At 43.6% G+C, this 24539-nt stretch overlaps 1 protein-coding gene across 1 annotated transcript; it reads left to right on the top strand.

Annotated features, from left to right (window-relative positions):
• The first annotated feature begins 367 nt into the window (after positions 1-367).
• On the top strand, positions 368-20777 carry LOC109906272 (coagulation factor XIII A chain-like). The gene is made up of 14 exons (XM_020503882.2): positions 368-524; positions 2177-2365; positions 4703-4951; positions 6910-7028; positions 7301-7408; positions 7832-8006; positions 8475-8613; positions 9280-9383; positions 9516-9604; positions 13758-13914; positions 15266-15541; positions 17819-17979; positions 18462-18598; positions 20012-20777. The coding sequence occupies exons 1-14, from the start codon at positions 368-370 to the stop codon at positions 20151-20153; spliced, it is 2202 nt and encodes a 733-aa protein (XP_020359471.2). The 3' UTR covers positions 20154-20777.
• Positions 20778-24539: the final 3762 nt, after the last annotated feature.

Genomic DNA, 24539 nt, shown 5'->3' with positions numbered 1-24539 from the left:
GCCATAACTCAATGTGAAACAGATGGTTGTCGGAACAGTTAATCCCTTAGCATCCACAGTACAACTGTCCTCTCAAAGGGTTAGCTGAATATGAATGGAGTTGTCAGTGATATGCTACCATGGATGGAATTCAGGACCGGTGTTCATTAAGCATCTCAGATTGCTGATCTGGGATCAGATCCCCTCCTGCCCATTTAATATTATTCTTTATGAACTTCTGAACTGTTCTGCGGTGTATTATAACATTATCACTCTGTCTGTCTGTCTGCCCGTATGTCTGTCTGCCTGTCTACCTGTCCTTCTGCCTGTCTGTCCGTCCATCTGAATGTGTCCCAGGCCTGTGAGGTGACATTTCAGCGCTAGTACCATGTCTAACCCGGAGCCCGCAGCCCAGCCACCACCCCAGGTGTCCCACCGCGGCCGCAGCGCCGCCCCCATCGCCAGCTCCAATGCAGAGGGGGAGGAGGTGCCTGAGTTCGATTCCTTCGGCATAATTGGACCCCGAGGACCTCCTCCACTCAGGGGTGAGGAGGAGAATGAGCTTGTGTGTGTGTGTGTGTGTGTGCGCGCACGTGCGTGCATGTGTGTGTGTGTACGTGTGTGTGTGTGTGTGTGTGTGTGTGAGGAGGATAAGGAGGCACTGTGTGTGTGCCCCCTCGGATGTGTGCTGTTTTAAAACAAATACTATAGCCACCTAGCAATATTATGAATTTTGCTTTAGCTAGCCCAGATAGGTTCCCATTCTCCCAACCTCCTAACTAGCTACCAAGAAGACATTTCAGGCTATCAATCAAGTTGGAGTAGCTAGCTTGTTTAACTATCTTAGCTGGCATGCCTGCTGACAAGGTTGGTAGACTTTAGAAAAGCAAGCAATAAATAAATGTACTGAACAAGACTCACATTCCTTTCAATATTTTACCCAGATTTTAGCAGAGATGCAGAAAACCCTTTTCTTTTTTATATATTATATATATATTTTAAAAGAACCAGCTGTAAGGAGGACACAGACAGCACAAGAAGTATGCATAGATATGCTGAAATATATACATATTATTTACTTAAAATTAAGCATAACGATTATGGCTCTAGATTGTTTCATGTGTTTGAAAAATGCCAAATTCTCAAATTTATGGACGTGGGGGGGCATAGCCCCACATTCGGACCACTTCGAACAATACTTCCCACTCTTAATGTGGGGTCTTCATTTTTTTATCTTGCTACTGCAAGAAAAGAATCCTGCAGCAACAGGAAATGTGAATTATGTGTATTATAAGTAATTGGAAATTACAAACTTTCAGAAGCCTTTTTAAATCTCAAATAAACTTCAATCGATTACAGGCTTAACTGAATGACAACAAAGATTGAATAGTTTGGGGTATGGCCTCGTCTCCGAGGAATGCTCCTTGGAGCCAGATAATGATGACAGGTTGCCCTATGCTAGTGAATCAACATGAACACTCCCATATAAATACCTGCTATGCTTATGAGGTAACATTATAAATGCTACCACATTTCACATTTCCGCATTGCATCCTGCGTCTGTGTTTCAACTGTATCCCATATAGCCATAAATGTAGGGCCCAGAGTTTTCCATGACCACCTAACTTGACCAGGAAAAACTCAGGGCCCAAGTTATGATGACAAAAGTCAGTAATTCCAGTCTTCTTCAAGTCTCTCCTCTTTCCTTATACACTTATATATTCTCTCCCTCTCTCCCACCCTCCCATCTCTCTCCCACCCTCCCCTCTCTCTCTCTCTCTCTCCTGCCCCCCCCTCTCTCCCGCCCCCTCTCTCTCTCCCGCCCCCCTCTATCTCTCCCTCTCGTGGCATCTCTCTCTCTCCCTCTCCCCATCTCTCTCTCTCCCGCCCCCCCCTCTCTCTCTCTCCCCCCGCCCCCCTCCTCTCTCTCTCCCCGGCTCGCCCGCCCCCTCTCTCTCCCCCGCTCTCCCGCCCCCTCTCTCTCCCCATCCCCTCTCTCTCTCCTCCGCTCTCCCGCCCCCCCTCTCTCTCACCCGCTCTCCCGCTCCTCTCTCCCGTCCCCTCGCTCTCACTCCCGCCACCTCTCTCCTGCTCTCCTGCGCCCTTTCTCTCTCTCTCTCGCCCATCTCTCTCTCTCTTTCCCATCTCTCTCTCACTCTCCCGCTCCCTCCCTCCCTCCTTTTCTCCCTCCCTCCAGAGTTCTTGGACATCTGGGACGTGAACATGCTGCGGAGGCCAGATGAGGTCAATACGCCACAGCACAGCACACACCTGTATGCCAGTGACCACCTCATCGTCCGTAGGGGCCAGGAGTTCCAGCTCAAGGTGACCTTTGACCGTCCTTACAAACCCTCCGATGATCAGTTTGCTGTGGAGTTCGTCATTGGTGAGATAAATCAACCCCCACCTAAAAAGCTTCCCAGAATCAAAAACATCTCACTCTGTATGCATAGTTACTAGTTTAGAAGTGGTTCAAAAGTAATGTCATTAAATAAATATACACTGTTAAATGCTCCTGCAGTTTTTAATCTAACAGCTTGAAACATAATCAAACTAAGGAGGGATTCAACAGTGTGCATGTAGTACTGTATTTATCTTTCTTTCTTGAATCAGTGGTTAGGTCTACCATAGCTCTCGTCCAGGGTTTACCGTAGCTCTCGTCCAGGGTTTACCGTAGCTCTAGTCCAGGGTGTTACCATAGCTCTCGTGCAGGGTTTACCGTAGCTCTCGTCCAGGGTGTTACCATAGCTCTCGTGCAGGGTTTACCGTAGCTCTCGTCCAGGGTTTACCGTAGCTCTAGTCCAGGGTGTTACCATAGCTCTCGTGCAGGGTTTACCGTAGCTCTCGTCCAGGGTTTACCGTAGCTCTCGTCCAGGGTTTACCGTAGCTCTCGTCCAGGGTTTACCGTAGCTCTAGTCCAGGGTGTTACCATTGCTCTCGTCCAGGGTTTACCGTAGCTCTCGTCCAGGGTTTACCGTAGCTCTCGTCCAGGGTTTACCGTAGCTCTCGTCCAGGGTTTACCGTAGCTCTCGTCCAGGGTTTACCGTAGCTCTCGTCCAGGGTTTACCGTAGCTCTAGTCCAGGGTGTTACCATAGCTCTCGTCCAGGGTTTACCGTAGCTCTCGTCCAGGGTTTACCGTAGCTCTCGTCCAGGGTTTACCGTAGCTCTCGTCCAGGGTTTACCGTAGCTCTCGTCCAGGGTTTACCGTAGCTCTCGTCCAGGGTTTACCGTAGCTCTCGTCCAGGGTTTACCGTAGCTCTCGTCCAGGGTTTACCGTAGCTCTCGTCCAGGGTTTACCATAGCTCTAGTCCAGGGTGTTACCATAGCTCTAGTCCAGGGTTTACCGTAGCTCTCGTCCAGGGTTTACCGTAGCTCTCGTCCAGGGTTTACCGTAGCTCTCGTCCAGGGTTTACCGTAGCTCTCGTCCAGGGTTTACCGTAGCTCTAGTCCAGGGTGTTACCATAGCTCTCGTGCAGGGTTTACTGTAGCTCTGTTCCAGGGTGTTACCATAGCTCTCGTCCAGGGTTTACCGTAGCTCTCGTCCAGGGTTTACCGTAGCTCTAGTCCAGGGTGTTACCATAGCTCTAGTCCAGGGTAATACCCTAGCTCTTGTCCAGGGTGTTACCATAGCTCTAGTCCAGGGTAATACCCTAGCTCTGGTCCAGGGTGTTACCATAGCTCTCGTCCAGGGTTTACCGTAGCTCTAGTCCAGGGTAATACCCTAGCTCTAGTCCAGGGTGTTACCATAGCTCTAGTCCAGGGTTTACCATAGCTCTGGTCCAGGGTGTTACCATAGCTCTAGTCCAGGGTAATACCCTAGCTCTTGTCCAGGGTGTTACCATAGCTCTAGTCCAGGGTAATACCCTAGCTCTGGTCCAGGGTGTTACCATAGCTCTCGTCCAGGGTTTACCATAGCTCTAGTCCAGGGTGTTACCATAGGTCTAGTCCAGGGTAATACCCTAGCTCTAGTCCAGGGTGTTACCATAGCTCTGGTCCAGGGTTTACCATAGCTCTGGTCCAGGGTGTTACCATAGCTCTAGTCCAGGGTAATACCCTAGCTCTTGTCCAGGGTGTTACCATGTCTCTAGTACCACATCTCTAGTCCAGGGTGTTAACATAGCTTAATGCGAAGGCTCGGTGTAAGGTGAAGTTGCTGATCTGGGGTCAGTTTTGAATACTCCCCACTAATGGTTAATGGTCCAATGGGTAACAATGAAGTACCATACTATGATTGTTTTCAATTAAAATGGTAAAAAAATTATACAAAATAGCTTCTCAGCAAAGAGTAATTTCTCAAACAAGAATTTTGCTTGAACTGTCTGGGAGTGGTCTGAGTGGGGAGGGGAAAACTGAAAATGAGCTGTTATTGGTAGAGAGGTTTGGAACTCTCTTTCTTAGTGGTCTATTAACTCATTTACCACATGGTGATGCTGCCATGGAAAGCCCAAACCCCATCCCAGCAAAACAGGCAGAAATGTAAAACATTTTCAAACAGTTCTTACACTAAAAGGACATTATCATCATTTTCACAATTTCACAGTATTATTCCAACCTCATAGCATAAAATGCAATAAAATCTAGTTTTTGACTGCATTGGGCCTTTAAGGTTACAATTGGGGAAGGGGGAGCTGATCCTAGATGAAACTTCACCCCCAGAGCGGAAGTCTCAGTGTTAGCAAGCTAGCAAGACATGTAATTTCTCTTGTTCCACCAATCCACCAGGGGGCAGTCCCCAGTACAGTAAGGGCACCTACATCCCCGTGTCTGTGGCCAAGGACCGCCAGAGCCCGTGGGCTGGCCGGGTGGTGGACAGCACCGACAACGTAGTCACAGTGGGCATCACCCCCGCGCCAGACTGCATTGTGGGAAAGTGGCGCACGTACGTGGCGGTGGTGACGCCCTACGGAATCCGCAGGACCAGGAGGGACGAGAGTCGAGACCTCTACGTTCTCTTCAACGCCTGGGCAACAGGTCTGTGATCGACACTGACTGATGACAGCTATTCCACTAGTCTGGTCCCACGTCAGTTGTTTGTGCTGATTGATTGATTGATTGATTGATCATGCTACCTCTATCTTGTTTAAAAACATCCAGTTGAAGTCGGAAGTTTATATACACCTTACCCAAATACATTTAAACTCAGTTTTTCACAATTCCTGACATTTAATCCTAGTAAAAATTCCCTGTTTTAGGTCAGTTAGGATCACCACTTTATTTTAAGAATGTGAAATGTCAGGATAATAGTAGAGAGAATAATTTATGTCAGATTTGATTTCTTTCATCACCTTCCCTGTGGGTCAGAAGTTTACATACACTCAATAAGTATTTGGTAGCATTGTCTTTAAATGTTTAAACTTGGGTCAAACACAAGCTTCCCACAATACGTTGGGTGAATTTTGGCCCATTCCTCCTGACAGAGCTGATGTAACTGAGTCAGGTTTGTAGGCCTCCTTGCTCACACACGGTTTTTCAGTTCTGCCCACAAATGTTCTATAGGATTGAGGTCAGGGCTTTGTGATGGCCACTCCAATACCTTGACTTTGTTGTCCTTAAGCCATTTTGCCACAACTTTGAAAGTATGCTTGGGGTGGCAGGTAGCCTAGTGGTTAGAGTGTTGGACTAGTAACCGAAAGGTTGCAAGATTGAATCCCTGAGCTGACAAGGTAAAAATATGTTGTTCTGCCCCTGAACAAGGCATTTAACCCACTGTTCCTAGGCCATCATTGAAAATAAGAATTTGTTCTTTACTGACTTGCCTAGTTAAATAAAGGTAAAATATGCTTGGGGTCATTGTCCATTTGGAAGACCCTTTTGCGGCCAAGCTTTAACTTCCTGACTGATGTCTTGAGTTGTTTCTTCAATATATCCACATAATTTTCTTCTGTCATGATAACATCTATTTTGTTAAGTGCAGCAGTCCCTCCTGCAGCAAAGCATCCCCAAAACATGATGCTGCCACCCCAGTGCTTCATGGTTGGGATTTTGTTATTCAGCTTACAAGCCTCCCCCTTTTTCCTCCAAACATAATGATGGTCATTATGGCCAAACAGTTATATTTTTGTTTCATCAGACCGGATGACATTTCTCCAAAAAGTACGATCTTTGTCTTCATGTGCAGTTGCAAACCATAGTCTGGCTTTTTTATGGTAGTTTTGGAGTAGTGGCATGGAGTAGTGGCATGTGGATATCGATACTTTTGTACCTGTTTCCTCCAGCATCTTCCCAAGGTCCTTTGCTGTTGTTCTGGGATTGATTTGCATTTTTCGCACCGAAGTACATTCATCTCCAGGAGACAGAACCCGTCTACATCCTGTGTGGTATGACGGCTGCGTGGTCCCATGGTGTTTATACTTGCGTACTATTGTTTGTACAGATGAATGTGGTACCTTCAGGCACTTGGATATTGCTCCCAAGGATGAACCAGACTTGTGGAGGTCTACAATTTCTTTTCTGAGGTCTTGGCTGATTTCTTTTGATTTCCCCATGATGTCAAGCAAAGAGGCACTGAGTTTGAAGGTGGGCCTTGAAATACATCCAAAGGTACACCTCCAATTGACTCAAATGATGTCAATTAGCCTATCAGAAGCTTCTAAAGCTATGACATAATTTTCTGGAATTTTGCCAGTTGTTTAAAGGCACAGTCAACAGTGTATGTAAACTTCTGACCCACTGGAATTGTGATACAGTGAATTATAAGTGAAATAATCTGTCTGTAAACAATTGTTGGTAAAATTACTTGTGTCATGCACAAAGTAGATGTCCTAACTGACTTGCCAAAACTATAGTTTGTTAACAAGAAATTTGTGGAGTGGTTGAAAAACAAGTTTTAATGACTCCAACCTAAGTGCATGTAAACTTCCGACTTCAACTCTACATTCTGAACATATAATTTTGAATTCCATTCTAAAGTTCTGTTTTCCTTCCATCAGGTGATTCTGTGTTCCTGGATGATGCCGATGAGAGGGAGGAGTGTGTTCTCAACGAGGTGGGGGTCATCTACCACGGGGCATATGACGACATGTCTGAGCGGCCCTGGAACTTTGGTCAGGTACACATCATTTTACATTGTTTGGACAATCATTTCAAAACACAATTTCATAGTGTATGTCTGTTAATAAAGCCCAAGAAGCCATGCTGTGTTGTGAACATAGTCACAGATAAATTGGGTTGGTTGGCCCGACGTGCAACAGAGAATTCCCACACATGTTCCACACAAGATGTTTTCCACGCATGTATTACTTTGAATACAAAGACTGACCATAAAATCCTCAGACGCATATTTACAAGTTAATCCTCAATTTTAAACGTTGCTTGTTGCAGTTTGACTATGGGGTGCTGGATGCCTGTCTGTTCATCATGGATAAAGCTGCCATGCCCATCACCAACCGGGGCGACGCCATCAAAGTAGCCCGGAAGGCCTCCGCCATGGTGAGGGTTACGTGGTTACCACCAGTCAATACAATACAGAGAACCAATTCAGATAACATTCTTACAACCTTTTCACATAGTACAAGTAAAACTCAATGGAGAATGAAAAAGCCATATTAGAAGACAGATTTGAACAGAAGAGAGATTTTACAGAAGACAGATTTGTACAGAAGAGAGATTTGTACAGATTTGTACAGAAGAGAGATTTGTACGGAAGAGAGATTTGTACGGAAGACAGATTTGTACTTACAACTCAATGTAGGCATGTAAAAGGCTGCAGTTGCATCCAAAATGCCACTCTTAGCATATAGTGCACTACTTTTGACATGGCCCATAAGGCTCTGGTCAAACTAATGCACTATAAAGGGAATTGGGTGCCATTTCAGACTCAAACTACAGCATATTTACCTCTCTTTCTCCCAGCTGAACTCTCATGACGACGATGGGGTGCTGGTGGGGAACTGGAGTGGTGATTACACCTACGGAGTGGCACCCACCTCCTGGACAGGAAGCACTGAGATCCTCCTCAACTACTCCAGCAGCAAGACACCCGTCTGCTACGCCCAGTGCTGGGTCTATGCTGCCGTCTTCAACACCTGTGAGACTCGCAACACCACCGTTCATCCCTTAGTACAGTGTTTTCCAAGACATTCATACTAAGGTATCCTGGTCCTGGGGACCCAAAAGGGGTGCACATTTTTGGTTTTGCAACTAGCACTAACACACCTGATTCTAATCAAAGGCTTGATGATGAGATGATTAGTGGAATCAGCTGTTTTAGTACTCGATCAAAAACTAAAATGTCCACCGCTTTGGGTCCCCAGGACCAGGATTTGGAGACATTGCCTTGAATGGCTATACCACCCATTATTAGAGAATGAAGAGTGTTAGAATAGGGTTGGGGTTCAGTAGTAGTCTACGGTTTGGAGTGACAAGCTGCTGCTGTTTAGTTTATTGTAACAAACATAATTGAAATAACTTATTCCCCTCTTTGATGTGCAGAATTATTATATATTTCTTTTCTATTTGCTGATGAAATCATTTTCCTTCCCTTCCCACTCTCCAGTCCTGCGCTGTCTGGGCATCCCCGCCAGGGTTGTCACCAACTTCTTCTCTGCCCACGACAACGACGGCAACCTGAAGACTGATGTTATCCTGGATGAGAATGGCAGAATTGACAAGCACCGCACCAAGGACTCCATCTGGTAGAACTGATTCAGAGTGACAGACGACAATTGAAATCATTTGACAATCAGTGTTATTGAATGTAACAATATTCTGTGTAACAATTGATAGTTTGGAAAATAATCTTGATTTTTAATGCTGGTAACCCGTTGTATAAAAGCAATAATACACTTGAGGCCATGTGTTATGGCATTTCATCATGGCTGTGGTGGTCTAGCTGCTGCTTTTGCAACAGCTAATTACCACGTTTCTGTGCTGAATATTTGCTTAATAAACACTACAACTCCCTTCAGCCAGCATCCCACGTAGTTCAACTTTTTGTTGTTGTGAACTATTGTAAATGGAAGAAAGTAACCCTCCCAAAATAACAACATTTTGGTGAATCGCTCAACACTACTTCATTTGGTAGAACTGATTCAATGACAGACAATGCTTGAAATCGCCTTCTGATTTGAATTGACCATTTAAAAACACAATTAATCCACAAGACTACATACACTGCATTTAGAGTACATACACTGCATTTAAAGACTACATACACTGCATTTAAAGAGTACATACACTGCATTTAAAGACTACATACACTGCATTTAAAGACTACATGCACTGCATTTAAAGGCTACATACACTGCATTTACAATCATTGGATGTTACAGTGAAATGATGGGATGGTTATGTTGCCATAGGAACTACCATTGCTGGAACGAGTGCTACATGAGCAGGCCAGACCTTCCACAGGGGTTTGGGGGCTGGCAGGCTGTGGATGCTACACCCCAGGAGACCAGCGATGGTGAGATGCGCACACACACACATGCGCGTGTACACTTTTGCTGATCTTGCTGACCATGTTTAAGAGGTAGTAACTATGTTATACTGTACTAATACGTATTTGTAATAAAATACCGAATGTGTCTTTCCATAGGGATTTACAGGTGTGGTCCTGCATCTGTCCAGGCCATCAAACACGGACAGATCTGCTTCCCGTTCGACGCACCATTCCTGTTTGCTGAGGTAAAGACTACAACGACGAGCCATCCTAGTGGAGCAGGGCACTAACTGCACAGGACAGTATACAAAATGTTACAACCCTTACTGACCACTTACCAAGAAAGCTAATTTAAAGTTTGAATTAGTGAACTGTTAGTCTAACAGTGAATATACAGTAACTATACATATTTGGGGGGTTATTACTATGGTAATATATATGGTTATATATATATACAGTGGGGCAAAAAAGTATTTAGTCCGCCACCAATTGTGCAAGTTCTCCCACTTAAAAAGATGAGAGAGGCTTGTAATTTTCATCATAGGTACACTTCAACTATTACAGACAAAATGAGAAGAAAAAAAATCCAGAAAATCACATTGTAAGGATTTTTTATGAATTTATTTGCAAATTATGGTGGAAAATAAGTATTTGGTCACCTACAAACAAGCAAGATTTCTGGCTCTCACAGACCTGTAACTTCTTCTTTAAGAGTCTCCTCTGTCCTCCACTTGTTACCTGTATTAATGGCACCTGTTTGAACTTGTTATCAGTATAAAAGACACCTGTCCACAACCTCAAACAGTCACACTCCAAACTCCACTATGGCCAAGACCAAAGAGCTGTCAAAGGACACCAGAAACAGAATTGTAGACCTGCACCAGGCTGGGAAGACTGAATCTGCAATAGGTAAGCAGCTTGGTTTGAAGAAATCAACTGTGGGAGCAATTATTAGGAAATGGAAGACATACAAGCCCACTGATAATCTCCCTCGATCTGGGGCTCCACGCAAGATCTCACCCCGTGGGGTCAAAATGATCACAAGAACGGTGGGCAAAAATCCCAGAACCACACGGGGGGACCTAGTGAATGACCTGCAGAGAGCTAGGACCAAAGTAACAAAGCCTACCATCAGTAACACACTACGCTGCCAGGGACTCAAATCCTGCAGTGCCAGACGTGTCCCCCTGCTTAAGCCAGTACATGTCCAGGCCCGTCTGAAGTTTTCTAGAGAGCATTTGGATGATCGAGAAGAAGACTGGGAGAATGTCATATGGTCAGATGAAACCAAAATATACATTTTTGGTAAAAACTCAACTCGTCGTGTTTGGAGGACAAAGAACACCATACCTACTGTGAAGCATGGGGGTGGAAACATCATGTTTTGGGGCTGTTTTTCTGCAAAGGGACCAGGACGACTGATCCGTGTAAAGGAAAGAATGAATGGGGCCATGTATCGTGAGATTTTGAGTGAAAACCTCCTTCCATCAGCAAGGGCATTGAAGATGAAACGTGGCTGGGTCTTTCAGCATGACAATGATCCCAAACACACCGCCCGGGCATCGAAGGAGTGGCTTCGTAAAAAGCATTTCAAGGTCCTGGAGTGGCCTAGCCAGTCTCCAGATCTCAACCCCATAGAAAATATTTTGGATGGAGTTGAAAGTCCGTGTTGCCCAGCAACAGCCCCAAAACATCAATGCTCTAGAGGAGATCTGCATGGAGGAATGGGCCAAAATACCAGCAACAGTGTGTGAAAACCTTGTGAAGACTTACAGAAAACATTTGACCTCTGTCATTGCCAACAAAGGGTATATAACAAAGTATTGAGATAAACCTTTGTTATTTACCAAATACTTATTTTCCACCATAATTTGCTAATAAATTCATTAAAAATCCTACAATGCGATTTTCTGGATTCTTTTTCCTCATAGTTGTCTGTCATAGTTGTGAACCTATGATGAAAATTACAGGTGGGAGAACTTGCACAATTGGTGGCTGACTAAATACTTTTTTGCCCCACTGTATATATATGGTAATACATATGGTTATGTATATGGTAATCAATCAAATGTATTTATAAAGGCCTTCTTACATCAGCTGATATATCAAAGTGCTGTACAGAAACCCAGCCAAAAACCCCAAACAGCAAGCAATGCAAGTGTAGAAGCATGGTGGCTAGGAAAAACTCTGTAGAAAGGCCAGAACCTAGGAAGAAACCTAGAGGGGAACCAGGCTATGAGGGGTGGCCAGTCCTCTTCTGGCTGTGCCGGGTGGAGATTATAACAGAACATGGCCAAGATCACAGTGGTTGTCGAGGGTGCAACATATATAGATATATATATATGGTTATATATATATGGTAATACATATGGTTATATATATGGTAATACATATGGTTTTATATATATATATATGGTAATACATATGGTTATATATATGGTAATACATATGGTTTTATATATATATATATGGTAATACATATGGTTATATATATGGTAATACATATGGTTATATATATGGAAATACATATGGTTATATATATGGTAATACATATGGTTTTATATATATATATATGGTAATACATACGGTTTTATATATATATGGTAATACATATGGTTTTATATATATATATATGGTAATACATATGGTTATATATATGGTAATACATATGGTTATATATATGGAAATGCATATGGTAATATTCAGTGCATTCAAAAAGTATTCAGACCCCTTGACATTTTCCACATTTTGTGATGTTACAGCTGTATTCTACACTGGATTAAATCTGGGGGGGTTTCTCATCAATCTACACACACTACCGCATAATGGGCAACAACTGAAATATCACATTTACATAAGTACCCAGACCCTTTACTCAGTACTTTGTTTCAGCACCTTTGGCAGAGATTACAGCCTTGAGTCTTCTTGGGTATGACACTACAAGCTTGGCACGCCTGTATTTGGGGAGTTTCTCACATTCTTCTCTGCAGATCCTCTCAAGCTCTGTCAGGTTGGATGGTGAGGCCTCTGGCTGGGCCACGCAAGGACATTCAGAGACTTCTCCCGAAGCCACTCCTGCATTGTCTTGGCTGTGTGCTTAGGGTCGTTGTCCTGTTGGAAGGTGAACCTTTGCCCCGGTCTGAGGTCCTGAGCAAGTTTTCATCAAGGATCTCTCTGTACTTTGCTCCATTCATCTTTCCCTCGATCCTGTCTCCCAGTCCCTGCCGTTTGAATTTAGATATTTTTTTAAATTGAACCTTTATTTTTTAACTAGGCAAGTCAGTTAAGAACAAAGTCTTATTTTACAATGATGGCCTACCCCGGGCCAAACCTACCCCTAACCTGGACAACGCTGGGCCAATTGTGCACCACCCCACAGCATGATGCTGCCACCACCATGCTTCACCGTAGGGATGGTGTCATGTTTCCTCCAGAAGTGACGCTTGGCATTCAGGCCAAATAGTTCAATCTTGGTTTCATCAGACCAGATAATCTTGTTTCTCATGGTCTGAGAAGTCATTTAGGTGCCTTTTGGCAAACTCCAAACATACTGTCATGTTCCTTTTACTGAGTAGTGGCTTTCGTCTGGCCATTCTACCGTAAGGCCTGATTGATGGAGTGTTGCAGAGATGGTTGTCCTTCTGGAAGGTTCTCCCATCTCCACAGAGGAACTCTGGAGCTTTGTCAAAGTGACCATCGGGTTCTTGGTCACCTCCCTGACCAATGCCCTTCTTCCCCGATTGCTGAGTTTGGCCGGGCGGCCAGCTCTAGGAGTCATGGTGGTTCCAAACTTCTTCCATTTAAGAATGATGGAGGCCACTGTGTTCTTGGGGACCTTCAATGCTGCAGAAACGTTTTGGTACCTTTCCCCAGATCAGTGCCTCGACACAATCCTGTCTCAGAGCTCTAAGGACAATTCCTTTTACCTCATGGCTTGGTTTTTGCTCTGACATGAACTGTCAAATGTGAGACCTTATATAAACAGGTGTGTGCCTTTTCCAAATCATGTCCAATCAATTGAATTTACCACAGGTGAACTCTACCAAAGTTGTAGAAACATCTCAAGGATAATCGATGGAAACAGGATGCACCTGAGCATGTACATGTGATATTTCAGGTTTAGCTTTTTTTGCCCAAAAATCTAAAACCTGTTTTTGCTTTGTCGTTATGGGGTATTCTGTGTAGATTGATGAGGGGAAAAAATATGTAATAGATTTTAGAATAAGGCTGTAACATAACAAAATGTGGAAAAGGGGGTCTGAATATTTTCTGAATGCACTGTATATTACCATATATTACGTTATTACAATAATGACTAAATATGTGACCAAGTATATGACTAATTGACTAATGACTGGTTTTACATGATGAACGAGTTCCATTCTTCCTGTTCTGTAGGTGAACAGTGATGTGGTGTTCTACTCACGGAACCCCAGAGACGGAACTCTGGAGCCGGTCAAGGTCAACAGCAGCCATGTTGGCAGGATGGTGGTGACCAAAGTGCCCGGCCAGGATGCTCGCCGTGACATCACTGATCAGTACAAGTTCCCTGAGGGTAGGAGAGGAAGGATGGAGGGAGAGTCACAGAGCAAACGTTTAAAGGGACGGTTTCCCAGACACAGATTAAGCCTATAGTCCTGGACTAAAAGGCATGTTCGATCAGAACTAGGCTTTGTCTAGGTCCGGGATACCTGCGCAAAAAAAGTGTCAGTCTTTGTCAGTTCCTGCTTACTCCCGTGTCATAAAAACTATTAACACCCTGCCATATCTGACTTTCTGTCAGGAGATACTAGGAGTGGTGGGTGGAATCAGGCGCAGAGAGCAGGGTTCAGTAGAGTGTCGATTTATTCTCAGGCGCACAAAACGGTCACGCCAACACACACACAGGGCGCATACAATTAACCAGCCCAAAACACAGGACCAAAATAGTCCGTAGAATACATACACGAAAACCACCATACAACAGAGTAACAAAAACAATCCCGCACAAAACAAGGGCGGGACAACCTACTATATATAAGGACGCTAATTAAACTAAAATACACACAGGTGAAACTAATAAGACAAAAACCAACAGACAAACGAAAAAGGGATCGGTAGTGGCTAGTAGGACGGTGACGACGACCGCCGAGCACCGCCCGAACAGGCAGGGGAGCCAACTTCGGCGGAAGTGGTGACACTTTCCATCACGTGAATCTTACCCCCGTGGTGTTTAATTTCTTTACTATCAAATGAAGAGAGATAAACTTATCACACAAGTCAGAGTTATACTTAAACTAAATCTTTATTTACTTATTAATAAGGGAACAAGTCAATACAACGCACACATATAAAGTTAATAGATTGAGTGCTATACCGACGGCTGGTCAATGAATCATTCGTTGAGAGCCCCGAGACAAAAGTACAAAGGTCTTTTATAGCCAAGATACACGCCCTTCAGGCTACATGACGAACAACAGATGTATGGAATGGGTCACAAGGTTAAAATTTGTATGAAAGATACTTATAATTCACAGCTTCCCAGCTGCTGCAAAAACAGTTCTCATTGTGTAGAGAGCAAGGACTGGCCCTGGAGTCATCTCATCCTGTTACCTTATAGAACAGAAACATTAACTCATACTCTGGAATGCGGTATCACCCAAAGACATTGTAAATCTTCCAGACTCCCCTCCTCAGTAGAACACACACAGATCAGTGTTCTAACAACCCCTATTCTGTTGCATAAAACAACCATTTGATGCAATAACAGCATTATAACATAATCTTGTCATTTCTGTTCTGACACCCACTAAAGAAGGTAACAAAATGGAAAAACAAGGGGTTTTGTCTCTTTGTAAATGGGGTACCACCACTCTAGAAACTTCTGTGAGAGGCCTTATACTCTCTCCCTCTCGTCACATCAACAGGTAGTCCCGAGGAGCGCACGGTGCTGGAGAAGGCAGAGGAGTACGGCTGTCATCGTGAGAAGGCCACCCCTCCGGAGGCTGACGTGGAGCTGGACATGCCCCTGATGGAGGTGAGGGTGGGGGATGACTTTGAGCTGAAGCTGGAGTTCAACAACACGAGTGACCAGGCGCGTACCGTGGACGTGTACGTCAGTGGCAATGTGGTGTATTACACTGGAGTCACCAGCTCTGAGTTCCTCTTCAAAACACCTAGAGTGATTCTGGATCCCAAGAAAGGTAGGCGGGTTGAGGGAGGAGGAGGGGCTGAGGAGGGTGTGTGTGTATGTCCATATGTGTTAACCTCTCTAGGGGGTGTGCTACCGTCCCACCTGGCCAACATCCAGTGAAATTGCAGAGCGCCAAATTCAAAAACAGAAATACTCATTATAAAAATTCATAAAACATATACGTGTTATACATCGGTTTAAAGATGAACTTCTTGTTAATCCAAACACGGTGTCAGATTTCAAAAAGGCTTTACGGCGAAAGCATACCATGTGATTATGTGAGAACAGCGCCCAGCAGACAAATCATTACAAACAGTTACCAGCCAAGTAGAGTTACACAAGTCAGAAATAGTGATAAAATGAATCACTTACCTTTGATGATCTTCATATGTTTGCACTCTAATGACTCCCATTTACTCAATAAATGTTCATTTTGTACGATAAAGTCCCTCTTTATATCCAAAAACCTCAGTTTTGTTCACGCATTTTGTTCAGTAATCCACAGGCTCAAAGGCAGTCACAACAGACAGACGAAAAATCCAAAAAGTATCAGTAAAGTTCATAGAAACATGTCAAATGATATTTATAATCAATCCTCAGGTTGTTTTTAGTCATAATAGTCAATAACATTTCGCCCGGACAATAGCTTCATCAATATTAAAGGAAAACAAGAAAGGGGTGCTCTCGGTCACGTGCATGAAAAACCTCTGGGACACTGCGGTGTCCACTCATTCAAAGTGGTCTTACACCCTCTTTTTTCAGAATACAAGCCTGAAACAATTTCTAAAGACTGTTGACATCTAGTGGAAGCCATAGGAAGTGCAATTTGAGTCCTAAGGCAATGGTACTGTAATGGCTGTAATGGCATTCAATAGAAAACTACAAACATAAAAAAATCCCACCCCCTGGATGGATTTTTCTCAGGTTTTCGCCTGCCATATCAGTTCTGTTATATTCACAGACATTATTTAACCTTTTGTGACTAGGGGGCAGTATTTTCATTTTTGGAAAAATAACGTTCCCGTAGAAACGGTATATTTTGTCAGGACAAGATGCTAGAATATGCATATACAGTAATTGACAGCTTAGGATAGAAAACAATCTAAAGTTTCCAAAACTGTAAAAATATTGTCTGTGAGTACAGCAGAACTGATATTGCAGGCGAAAACCTGAGAAAAATCCAATCCGGAAGTGACTCATGTTTTGAAAGCTCTGCGTTCCCATGCGTCCCTATTGAGCAGTGAATGGGCTATCACCAGATTACTTTTTCTCCGTATTCCCCAAGGTGTCTACAGCATTGTGACGTAGTTTTAAGCATTTATGTTGAAGAATACCCGTAAGCGGCTACATTGCGCAAGTGGTCACCTGGCCATTATTCCAATCGGTCCTACGGAAAAACCAATTGTCCCGGTGGATATATTATCGAATAGATATTTGAAAAACACCTTGAGGATTGATTATAAACAACGTTTGCCATGTTTCTGTCGATATTATGGAGCTAATTTGGAATATTTTTGGGCATTTTTGTGACTGCAATTTCCAGTCGATTTCTCAGCCAAACGTGAACAACAAACGGAGCTATTTCGCCTACAAAAAGAATATTTTTGGAAAAAAGGAACATTGGCTATCTAACTGGGAGTCTCGTGAGTACAAACATCCGAAGCTCATCAAGGGTAAACGATTTAATTTGATTGCTTTTCTGATTTCCGTGACCAAGTTACCTGCTGCTAGCTGGACAAAATGCTATGCAAGGCTATCGATAAACTTACACAAATGCTTGTCTAGCTTTGGCTGTAAAGCATATTTTGAAAAACTGAGATGACCGGGTGATTAACAAAAGGCTAAGCTGTGTCTCAATATATTTCACTTGTGATTTTCATGAATAGGAATATTTTCTAGGAATATTTATGTCCGTGTTATGCTAATTAGTGTCAGTCGATGATTACGCTCCCGGACCCGGGATGGGGAGTCATTAGAGGTTAACCGTTTTGGAAAATGTAGAGTGTTTTCTATCCAAATCTACAAATATATCTAATTACATGCATATCCTAACTTCTGGGCCTGAGTAGCAGGCAGTTTACTTTGGGCACGCTTTACATCCGGAGGTGAAAATAGTGGCCCCTACCCTAGTGAGGTTAAGGGGTGCATGTAAGATCAACATTCTCTACTAGCAGCACGCTAGTTGCTCTACAATATTTCTTAAGCAGGTGCCCCAGAAAATACATGAAAATGAAAATAAAACTCATGGAGACAAAGCATATCCTAAGTCATCTCTGTGTTTTCCCAGCTGAGAAGCAGGTGATGGAGGTGCATTCCCAGGACTACATGAGAAAGCTGGTGGAGCAGGCCAACCTCCACTTCATCGCCACCGGGAAGGTCAAGGAGACCGGCCAGATCATCACCAGCATGAGGGTCGTCACCCTACACACCCCCAAACTCTCTGTAGAGGTAGGTAATATAATGCTACATTCCCCAAACTCTCTGTAGAGGTAGGTTATATAATGCTACATACCCCAAACTCTCTGTAGAGGTAGGTCCTATAATGCTACATTCCCCAAACTCTCTAGAGATAGGTAATATAATGCTACATACGTCAAACTCTCCATCCAACCAATGTTCAACAATTCATTTATATTGGATTAAATTACATTCAATTAAGAAAACGTATTAATCCACATAGGGGACATTTTTGCTGACAGTCATCTGAGGCTGAGAATTTTTTGTTGTGACCTGACCTGGTTTGATGGACTTTTTCCTGGTCTGGTCACCTGGTGGTAACTTTGTGAACATCGTGGAAAGCACAAAATGAATCAATTTGTACTGTATATAAAGTACACTGGATTTTACAAATATGCTGCATTTCTCGATCCTAGCTGGGTCTTCACGGCTAGGGTCAGGACCGTTCTAAACTGTCATCCGCCTCCCTGTAGGTGTCTGGTCTGGCCAAGGTGAGTGAGGAGATGATGGTGACCGTGGAGTTCACAAACCCATTCAAGTTTAATCTGGAGGATGTGTATGTTCGTGTGGAGGGGCCAGGAGTCATGCCACCCAAGTATAAACATTACAGGTGAGCAGTGTATGTGTGTGTGGGGGTATCTGTGTGTGGGTATCTGTGTGTGTGTGTGTGTGTGTGTGTGTGTGTGTGTGTGTGTGTGTGTGTGTGTGTGTGTGTGTGTGTGTGTGTGTGTGTGTGTGTGTGTGTGTGTGTGTGTGTGTGTGTGTGTGTGTGTGTGTGTGTGTGTGTTGTGTGTATATCAAATCAAACTTTATTTGTCACATGCGCTGAGTACAACAAGTGTAGACCTCACCGTGAAATGCTTAGGTGGTGTACAGAGGCCCATTATCCGCAACCATCAGTCCTGTGTTCCAATGGCACGTGGTGTTGGCTAATCCAAGTTTATCATTTTACAAGGTTAATTGATCATTAGAAAAACCTTTTGCAATTATGTTAGCACAACTGAAAACTGTTGTCCTGATTAAAGAAGCAATAAAATTGACCTTCTTTAGACTAGTTGAGTATCTGGAGCAAGAGCAAGAGCAAGAGGACAAGAACATTAGAGTGTCTAGTTTGAGAAACAGGTGCCTCACAAGTCCTCAACTGGCAGCTTCATTACATAGTACCCGCAAAACACCAGTCTCAACGTCAACAGTGAAGAGGTGACTCTGGGATGCTGGCCTTCTAGGCAGAGTTGCATAGAAAAAGCCATATCTCAGACTGGCCAATAAAAAGAAAAGATTAAGATGGGCAAAATAACACAGACACTGGACAGAGGACCTCTGCCTAGAAGGCCAGTATCCCGGAGTCGCCTCTTCACTGTTGACGTTGAGGCTTGGCCCCAGTGCCAAGCCTCAACGTCTGCCAAATCTTTTCAGTCTCGTGAGAAGAAAAAGGTTTTGTGCCCTCTTCACAATTGTCTTGCTGTGTTTGGACCATGATAGTTCATTGGTGACACGAACTAGTTCGTTGACACCAAGGAACTTGAAACTCTTGACCCGCTCCACTACAGCCCCGTTGATGTTAAGGGGGGGCCTGTTGGGCCACCTTTTCCTGTAGTCCACGATCAGCTCCTTCGTCTTGCTCACATTGAGGGAGAGGTTGTTGTCCTGGCACCACATTGCCAGTTCTCTGACCTTCTCCCTATAGGCTGTCTCATCGTTGTCGGTGATCAGGCCTACCACTGTTGTGTCATCAGCAAACTTAATGATGGTGTTGGAGTCATGTTTGGTCATGCAGTCGTGGGTGAACAGGGAGAACAGGAGGGTACTAAGCATACACCCCTGAGGGGCCCCAGTGTTGAGGATCAATGTGGCAGATGTGTTGTTGCCTACCCTTACCACTTGGAGGCGGCCGATCAGGAAGTCCAGGATCCAGTTGCAGAGGGAGGTGTTTAGTCCCAGGGTCCTTAGCTTACGTGGGTGTGTGTATGTGTGCGCTTGTGTGGGATTGCACTCATGTACTGTATGTATGTTTCTATTCTAGTCTGATCACGGCAGGCTCGTCCCTGACGTGGACCGAGGGTGTCACCCCCCGTAGGGCGGGGCCAACTAAGCTGATGGCCAGTCTGGACTGTGCTGCCCTCAGACAGGTGTACGGACAGGCCCAGCTCACCGTCAAGCCCTGAGCAACACAGGAGACAACACATCTACAGCCCTGTTACAGCCTTGTTACAGCCCAACTAGCAACAGTTTAGAGATTAGGGGCTCTATTCACTCCGCATCTCGGAAATTCAGCTTTACTGCGTGATTAAAATTTAAAGGCAATGTTACCCTTTTAGTGGAGTCTGCAATCACGTTAAACGCTGCATGTCGGCTCAATCGGAAATGACCTTATCGGGGAATCTATATCGCTTCAGCAATACAGATTGAATAGAGCTCTAGGGTTGAATTGATGCTTTTGTTAACTTTAGTACACTGATCATGTAGCTTCACAAAATATATATATTTTCTAACTCTGCAACATTTACTGTAATTCAATGCAGTTGTTTTGTTTTCACATGACTTCTATAGCCTTCAAGTAAAAGACAACTACATCATACATGTAGCTACTAGGACCCATTTACCAACAGTTTAGAGATTGGGTTGCTTTGTTGTTAAATATTAGTGAATGCATCTATGGTCATGTTGTTTCACAAAATAGAACTACAGTATGTAATGTAATGACGTTAAGGACAAGTTAAGTGTCATTGTTTTGTTTTTACTTTTGACTTCTAGCACAACATTTTTTATATCACCCAAATAAAATAATACACGATGGTTTGGAAATATTCTGTGCACTTCTATCTGTAAAACAGTGATGTACACATGTAAATGAAGCAACAAAGTGATTCATCATAGTGTAAGGTGACGTTTTATGATGGGAGGCAAAGTGAAAGATCCTTCACAAACTCTAGCAACTAGAAAAACTAAATTAAGAATAGTTGTCCATTATTTTGATCACAATGGATTCTTGCAATTATGAGAAGAAGACTTAAGGTGACCTTCTATGGTGAGTGCCTGTTTATTGTGTTATCCTTCTATGTTCAATCCAAAAGCATATAAAATCAAATCAAATTTATTTATATAGCCCTTCGTACATCAGCTGATATCTCAAAGTGCTGTACAGAAACCCAGCCTAAAACCCCAAACAGCAAGCAATGCAGGTGTAGAAGCACGGTGGCTAGGAAAAACTCCCTAGAAAGGCCAAAACCTAGGAAGAAACCTAGAGAGGAACCAGGCTATGTGGGGTGGCCAGTCCTCTTCTGGCTGTGCCGGGTGGAGATTATAACAGAACATGGCCAAGATGTTCAAATGTTCATAAATGACCAGCATGGTCGAATAATAATAAGGCAGAACAGTTGAAACTGGAGCAGCAGCACGGCCAGGTGGACTGGGGACAGCAAGGAGTCATCATGTCAGGTAGTCCTGGGGCATGGTCCTAGGGCTCAGGTCCTCCGAGAGAGAGAAAGAAAGAGAGAAGGAGAGAATTAGAGAACGCACACTTAGATTCACACAGGACACCGAATAGGACAGGAGAAGTACTCCAGATATAACAAACTGACCCTAACCCCCCGACACATAAACTACTGCAGCATAAATACTGGAGGCTGAGACAGGAGGGGTCAGGAGACACTGTGGCCCCATCCGAGGACACCCCCGGACAGGGCAAAACAGGAAGGATATAACCCCACCCACTTTGCCAAAGCACAGCCCCCACACCACTAGAGGGATATCTTCAACCACCAACTTACCATCCTGAGACAAGGCTGAGTATAGCCCACAAAGATCTCCGCCATGGCACAACCCAAGGGGGGGCACCAACCCAGACAGGATGACCACATCAGTGAATCAACCCACTCAGGTGACGCACCTCTTCCAGGGACGGCATGAGAGAGCCCCAGTAAGCCAGTGACTCAGCCCCTGTAATAGGGTTAGAGGCAGAGAATCCCAGTGGAAAGAGGGGAACCGGCCAGGCAGAGACAGCAAGGGCGGTTCGTTGCTCCAGAGCCTTTCCGTTCACCTTCACACTCCTGGGCCAGACTACATTCAATTATATGACCCACTGAAGAGATGAGTCTTCAGTAAGGACTTAAAGGTTGAGACCAAGTTTGCGTCTCTGACATGGGTAGGCAGACCGTTCCATAAAAATTGAGCTCTATAGGAGAAAGCCCTGCCTCCAGCTGTTTGCTTAGAAATTCTAGGGACAATTAGGAGGCCTGCGTCTTGTGACCGTAGCGTACATGTAGATATGTACGGCAGGACCAAATCAGAGAGATAGGTAGGAGCAAGCCCATGTAATGCTTTGTAGGTTAGCAGTAAAACCTTGAAATCAGCCCTTGCTTTGACAGGAAGCCAGTGTAGAGGCTAGCACTGGAGTAATATGATCACATTTTTTGGTTCTAGTCAGGATTCTAGCAGCCGTATTTAGCACCAACTGAAGTTTATTTAGTGCTTTATCCGGGTAGCCGGAAAGTAGAGCATTGCAGTAGTCTAACCTAGAAGTGACAAAAGCATGGATACATTTTTCTGCATCATTTTTGGACAGAAAGTTTCTGATTTTAGCAATGTTACGTAGATGGAAAAAAGCTGTCCTTGAAATGGTCTTGATATGTTCTTCAAAAGAGAGATCAGGGTCCAGAGTAACGCCGAGGTCCTTCACAGTTTTATTTGAGACGACTGTACAACCATTAAGATTAATTGTCAGATTCAACAGAAGATCTCTTTGTTTCTTGGGACCTAGAACAAGCATCTCTGTTTTGTCCGAGTTTAAAAGTAGAAAGTTTGCAGCCATCCACTTCCTTATGTCTGAAACACATGCTTCTAGCAAGGGCAATTTTGGGGCTTCACCATGTTTCATTGAAATGTACAGCTGTGTGTCATCCGCATAGCAGTGAAAGTTAACATTATGTTTTCGAATAACATCCCCAAGAGGTAAAATATATAGTGAAAACAATAGTGTAGCATAGGCTACCTCTGTCGGTTAAAATATTTTTCCACTGTAACAACAAAATGGCGGCTGCATTTTAGACTTTATAAACTACTACTACTTCTACATGGGATTTATATAGCGATCTTCAAAAACCCAAAGATGCTTTACATTAGTTAAAAAGAAACACAAGAAACACAAAATCTAAACAAAAAGTGAAAGTGTGAGTGCATGAGTGAGCGAGTGCGTGTATGCGCATCATCGTGTGTGTGTGTGTTTTACTGACACTTTTTTATCTAGGAAGCCAAGGACACCATAAAACGACAGGTATATCAACTGATTTTCAATTTGTTGTATCGTGTCCCCAATGTATGAAACAACAATTTAAAAGCTAGCCAAAATATCAACTTAATCAGATTTAAACTACAGTATTCTAGAATCTTTAGCTATTCATTGCAACACTTCTATTTATAAAACAATGATATATTCATGCAAATGCAGATCAAGCAACAAAGTGATTTGTAAAAGTGCAAAGTTCAGTTTTATGATAAAAGCATAAACCTTTACAGCTTCAAGCTACTGTTGCTGTTTTAATAACACAAACCATACATGTTGTGCAGAGGGTTTTGAGAAGCAACGTTATTATGGTGAAATACAGAAAGGACAAAACAGATTTCCTCAATGGAAGAGCGATAATCTGATATTTGACAATCATTTGGTATGGTTGAGCTCAAATAAACTGGAAAACTTTACAATGCCTAGTAAGTCTACACGCCCCTTGCATTGTCATCATATTTTGCTGCCGGGTCGTCCCCGAAGCCGGTGTAGGTGCGCTGCTGAAGCCACGCATCAAGGGAGGGGGGGTAATGTCACGACTCCCGCCGAAGTCCGTCCCTCTCCTTGTTCGGGCGGCATTCAGCGGTCGACGTCACCGGTCTTCTAGCCATCGCCATTCCACCTTTTCATTTTCCATTTGTTTTGTCTTGTTTTTCCGCACACCTGGTTTACATCCCCTCATTACTCTACGTGTATATTATCCTCTGTTTCCCCCCATGTCTGTGTGTGGTATTGTTTGTTTGTTACATGTGTGACGCTACAGGCTGGTTGTGGGCCGCGTATTGTTGTACCTATGGTTCTGTATTTTGTACCATTTTGTGTATTTGTGCGCTATCGCTTTTCCCTTAGGCCGGAATGTGGCTGTTTTTTTCCTCTGCCTGATTAAAGTGTGCTTGTTCACTCATCTCTGCTCTCCTGCACCTGACTTCCTTCGACCAGTTACACCCATTGTGACACCCCTCCTATCTCTTTTTCTAATAATAACTTTTTTTAGGACCCTTTAGGTATGCCCAAAGAAAATATAAAAAATATTCGGTAGAATATTGAATTTGGCCTGTACTTACTATAGCCCGTAGAAACGCATTGAATAAACCATTCACAAATTGCAATAAAGACAGTCAACAAAATAAATCAAAAGGTTTTAAATGTCCTATATCTAGAAGATATAAGAAAGTTCAGGATATATATATACATCTTCTTCTTTTTTTACACATATTGAACCCCTCATTTTTATTGGCACAAAACTACCTCCATACTTCCATTCCCTTAT

Source organism: Oncorhynchus kisutch, linkage group LG16 (genome assembly GCF_002021735.2).
Source record: "Oncorhynchus kisutch isolate 150728-3 linkage group LG16, Okis_V2, whole genome shotgun sequence".
In the NCBI taxonomy this organism is placed as follows: Eukaryota; Metazoa; Chordata; class Actinopteri; order Salmoniformes; family Salmonidae; genus Oncorhynchus; species Oncorhynchus kisutch.
Note: the sequence above shows the minus strand (reverse complement) of the source record. Positions and strands in the feature narration are given on the sequence as shown.

Bases quoted from the DNA above. Each gene is read 5' to 3' on its own strand.
- LOC109906272 (XM_020503882.2), top strand. From the start codon at position 368: ATGTCTAACCCGGAGCCCGCAGCCCAGCCACCACCCCAGGTGTCCCAC. The intron at 7,409-7,831 runs GTGAGGGTTACG...TCTTTCTCCCAG, and splicing joins CCCGGAAGGCCTCCGCCATG to CTGAACTCTCATGACGACGA. The intron at 17,980-18,461 runs GTAGGTAATATA...GCCTCCCTGTAG, and splicing joins CCCCCAAACTCTCTGTAGAG to GTGTCTGGTCTGGCCAAGGT.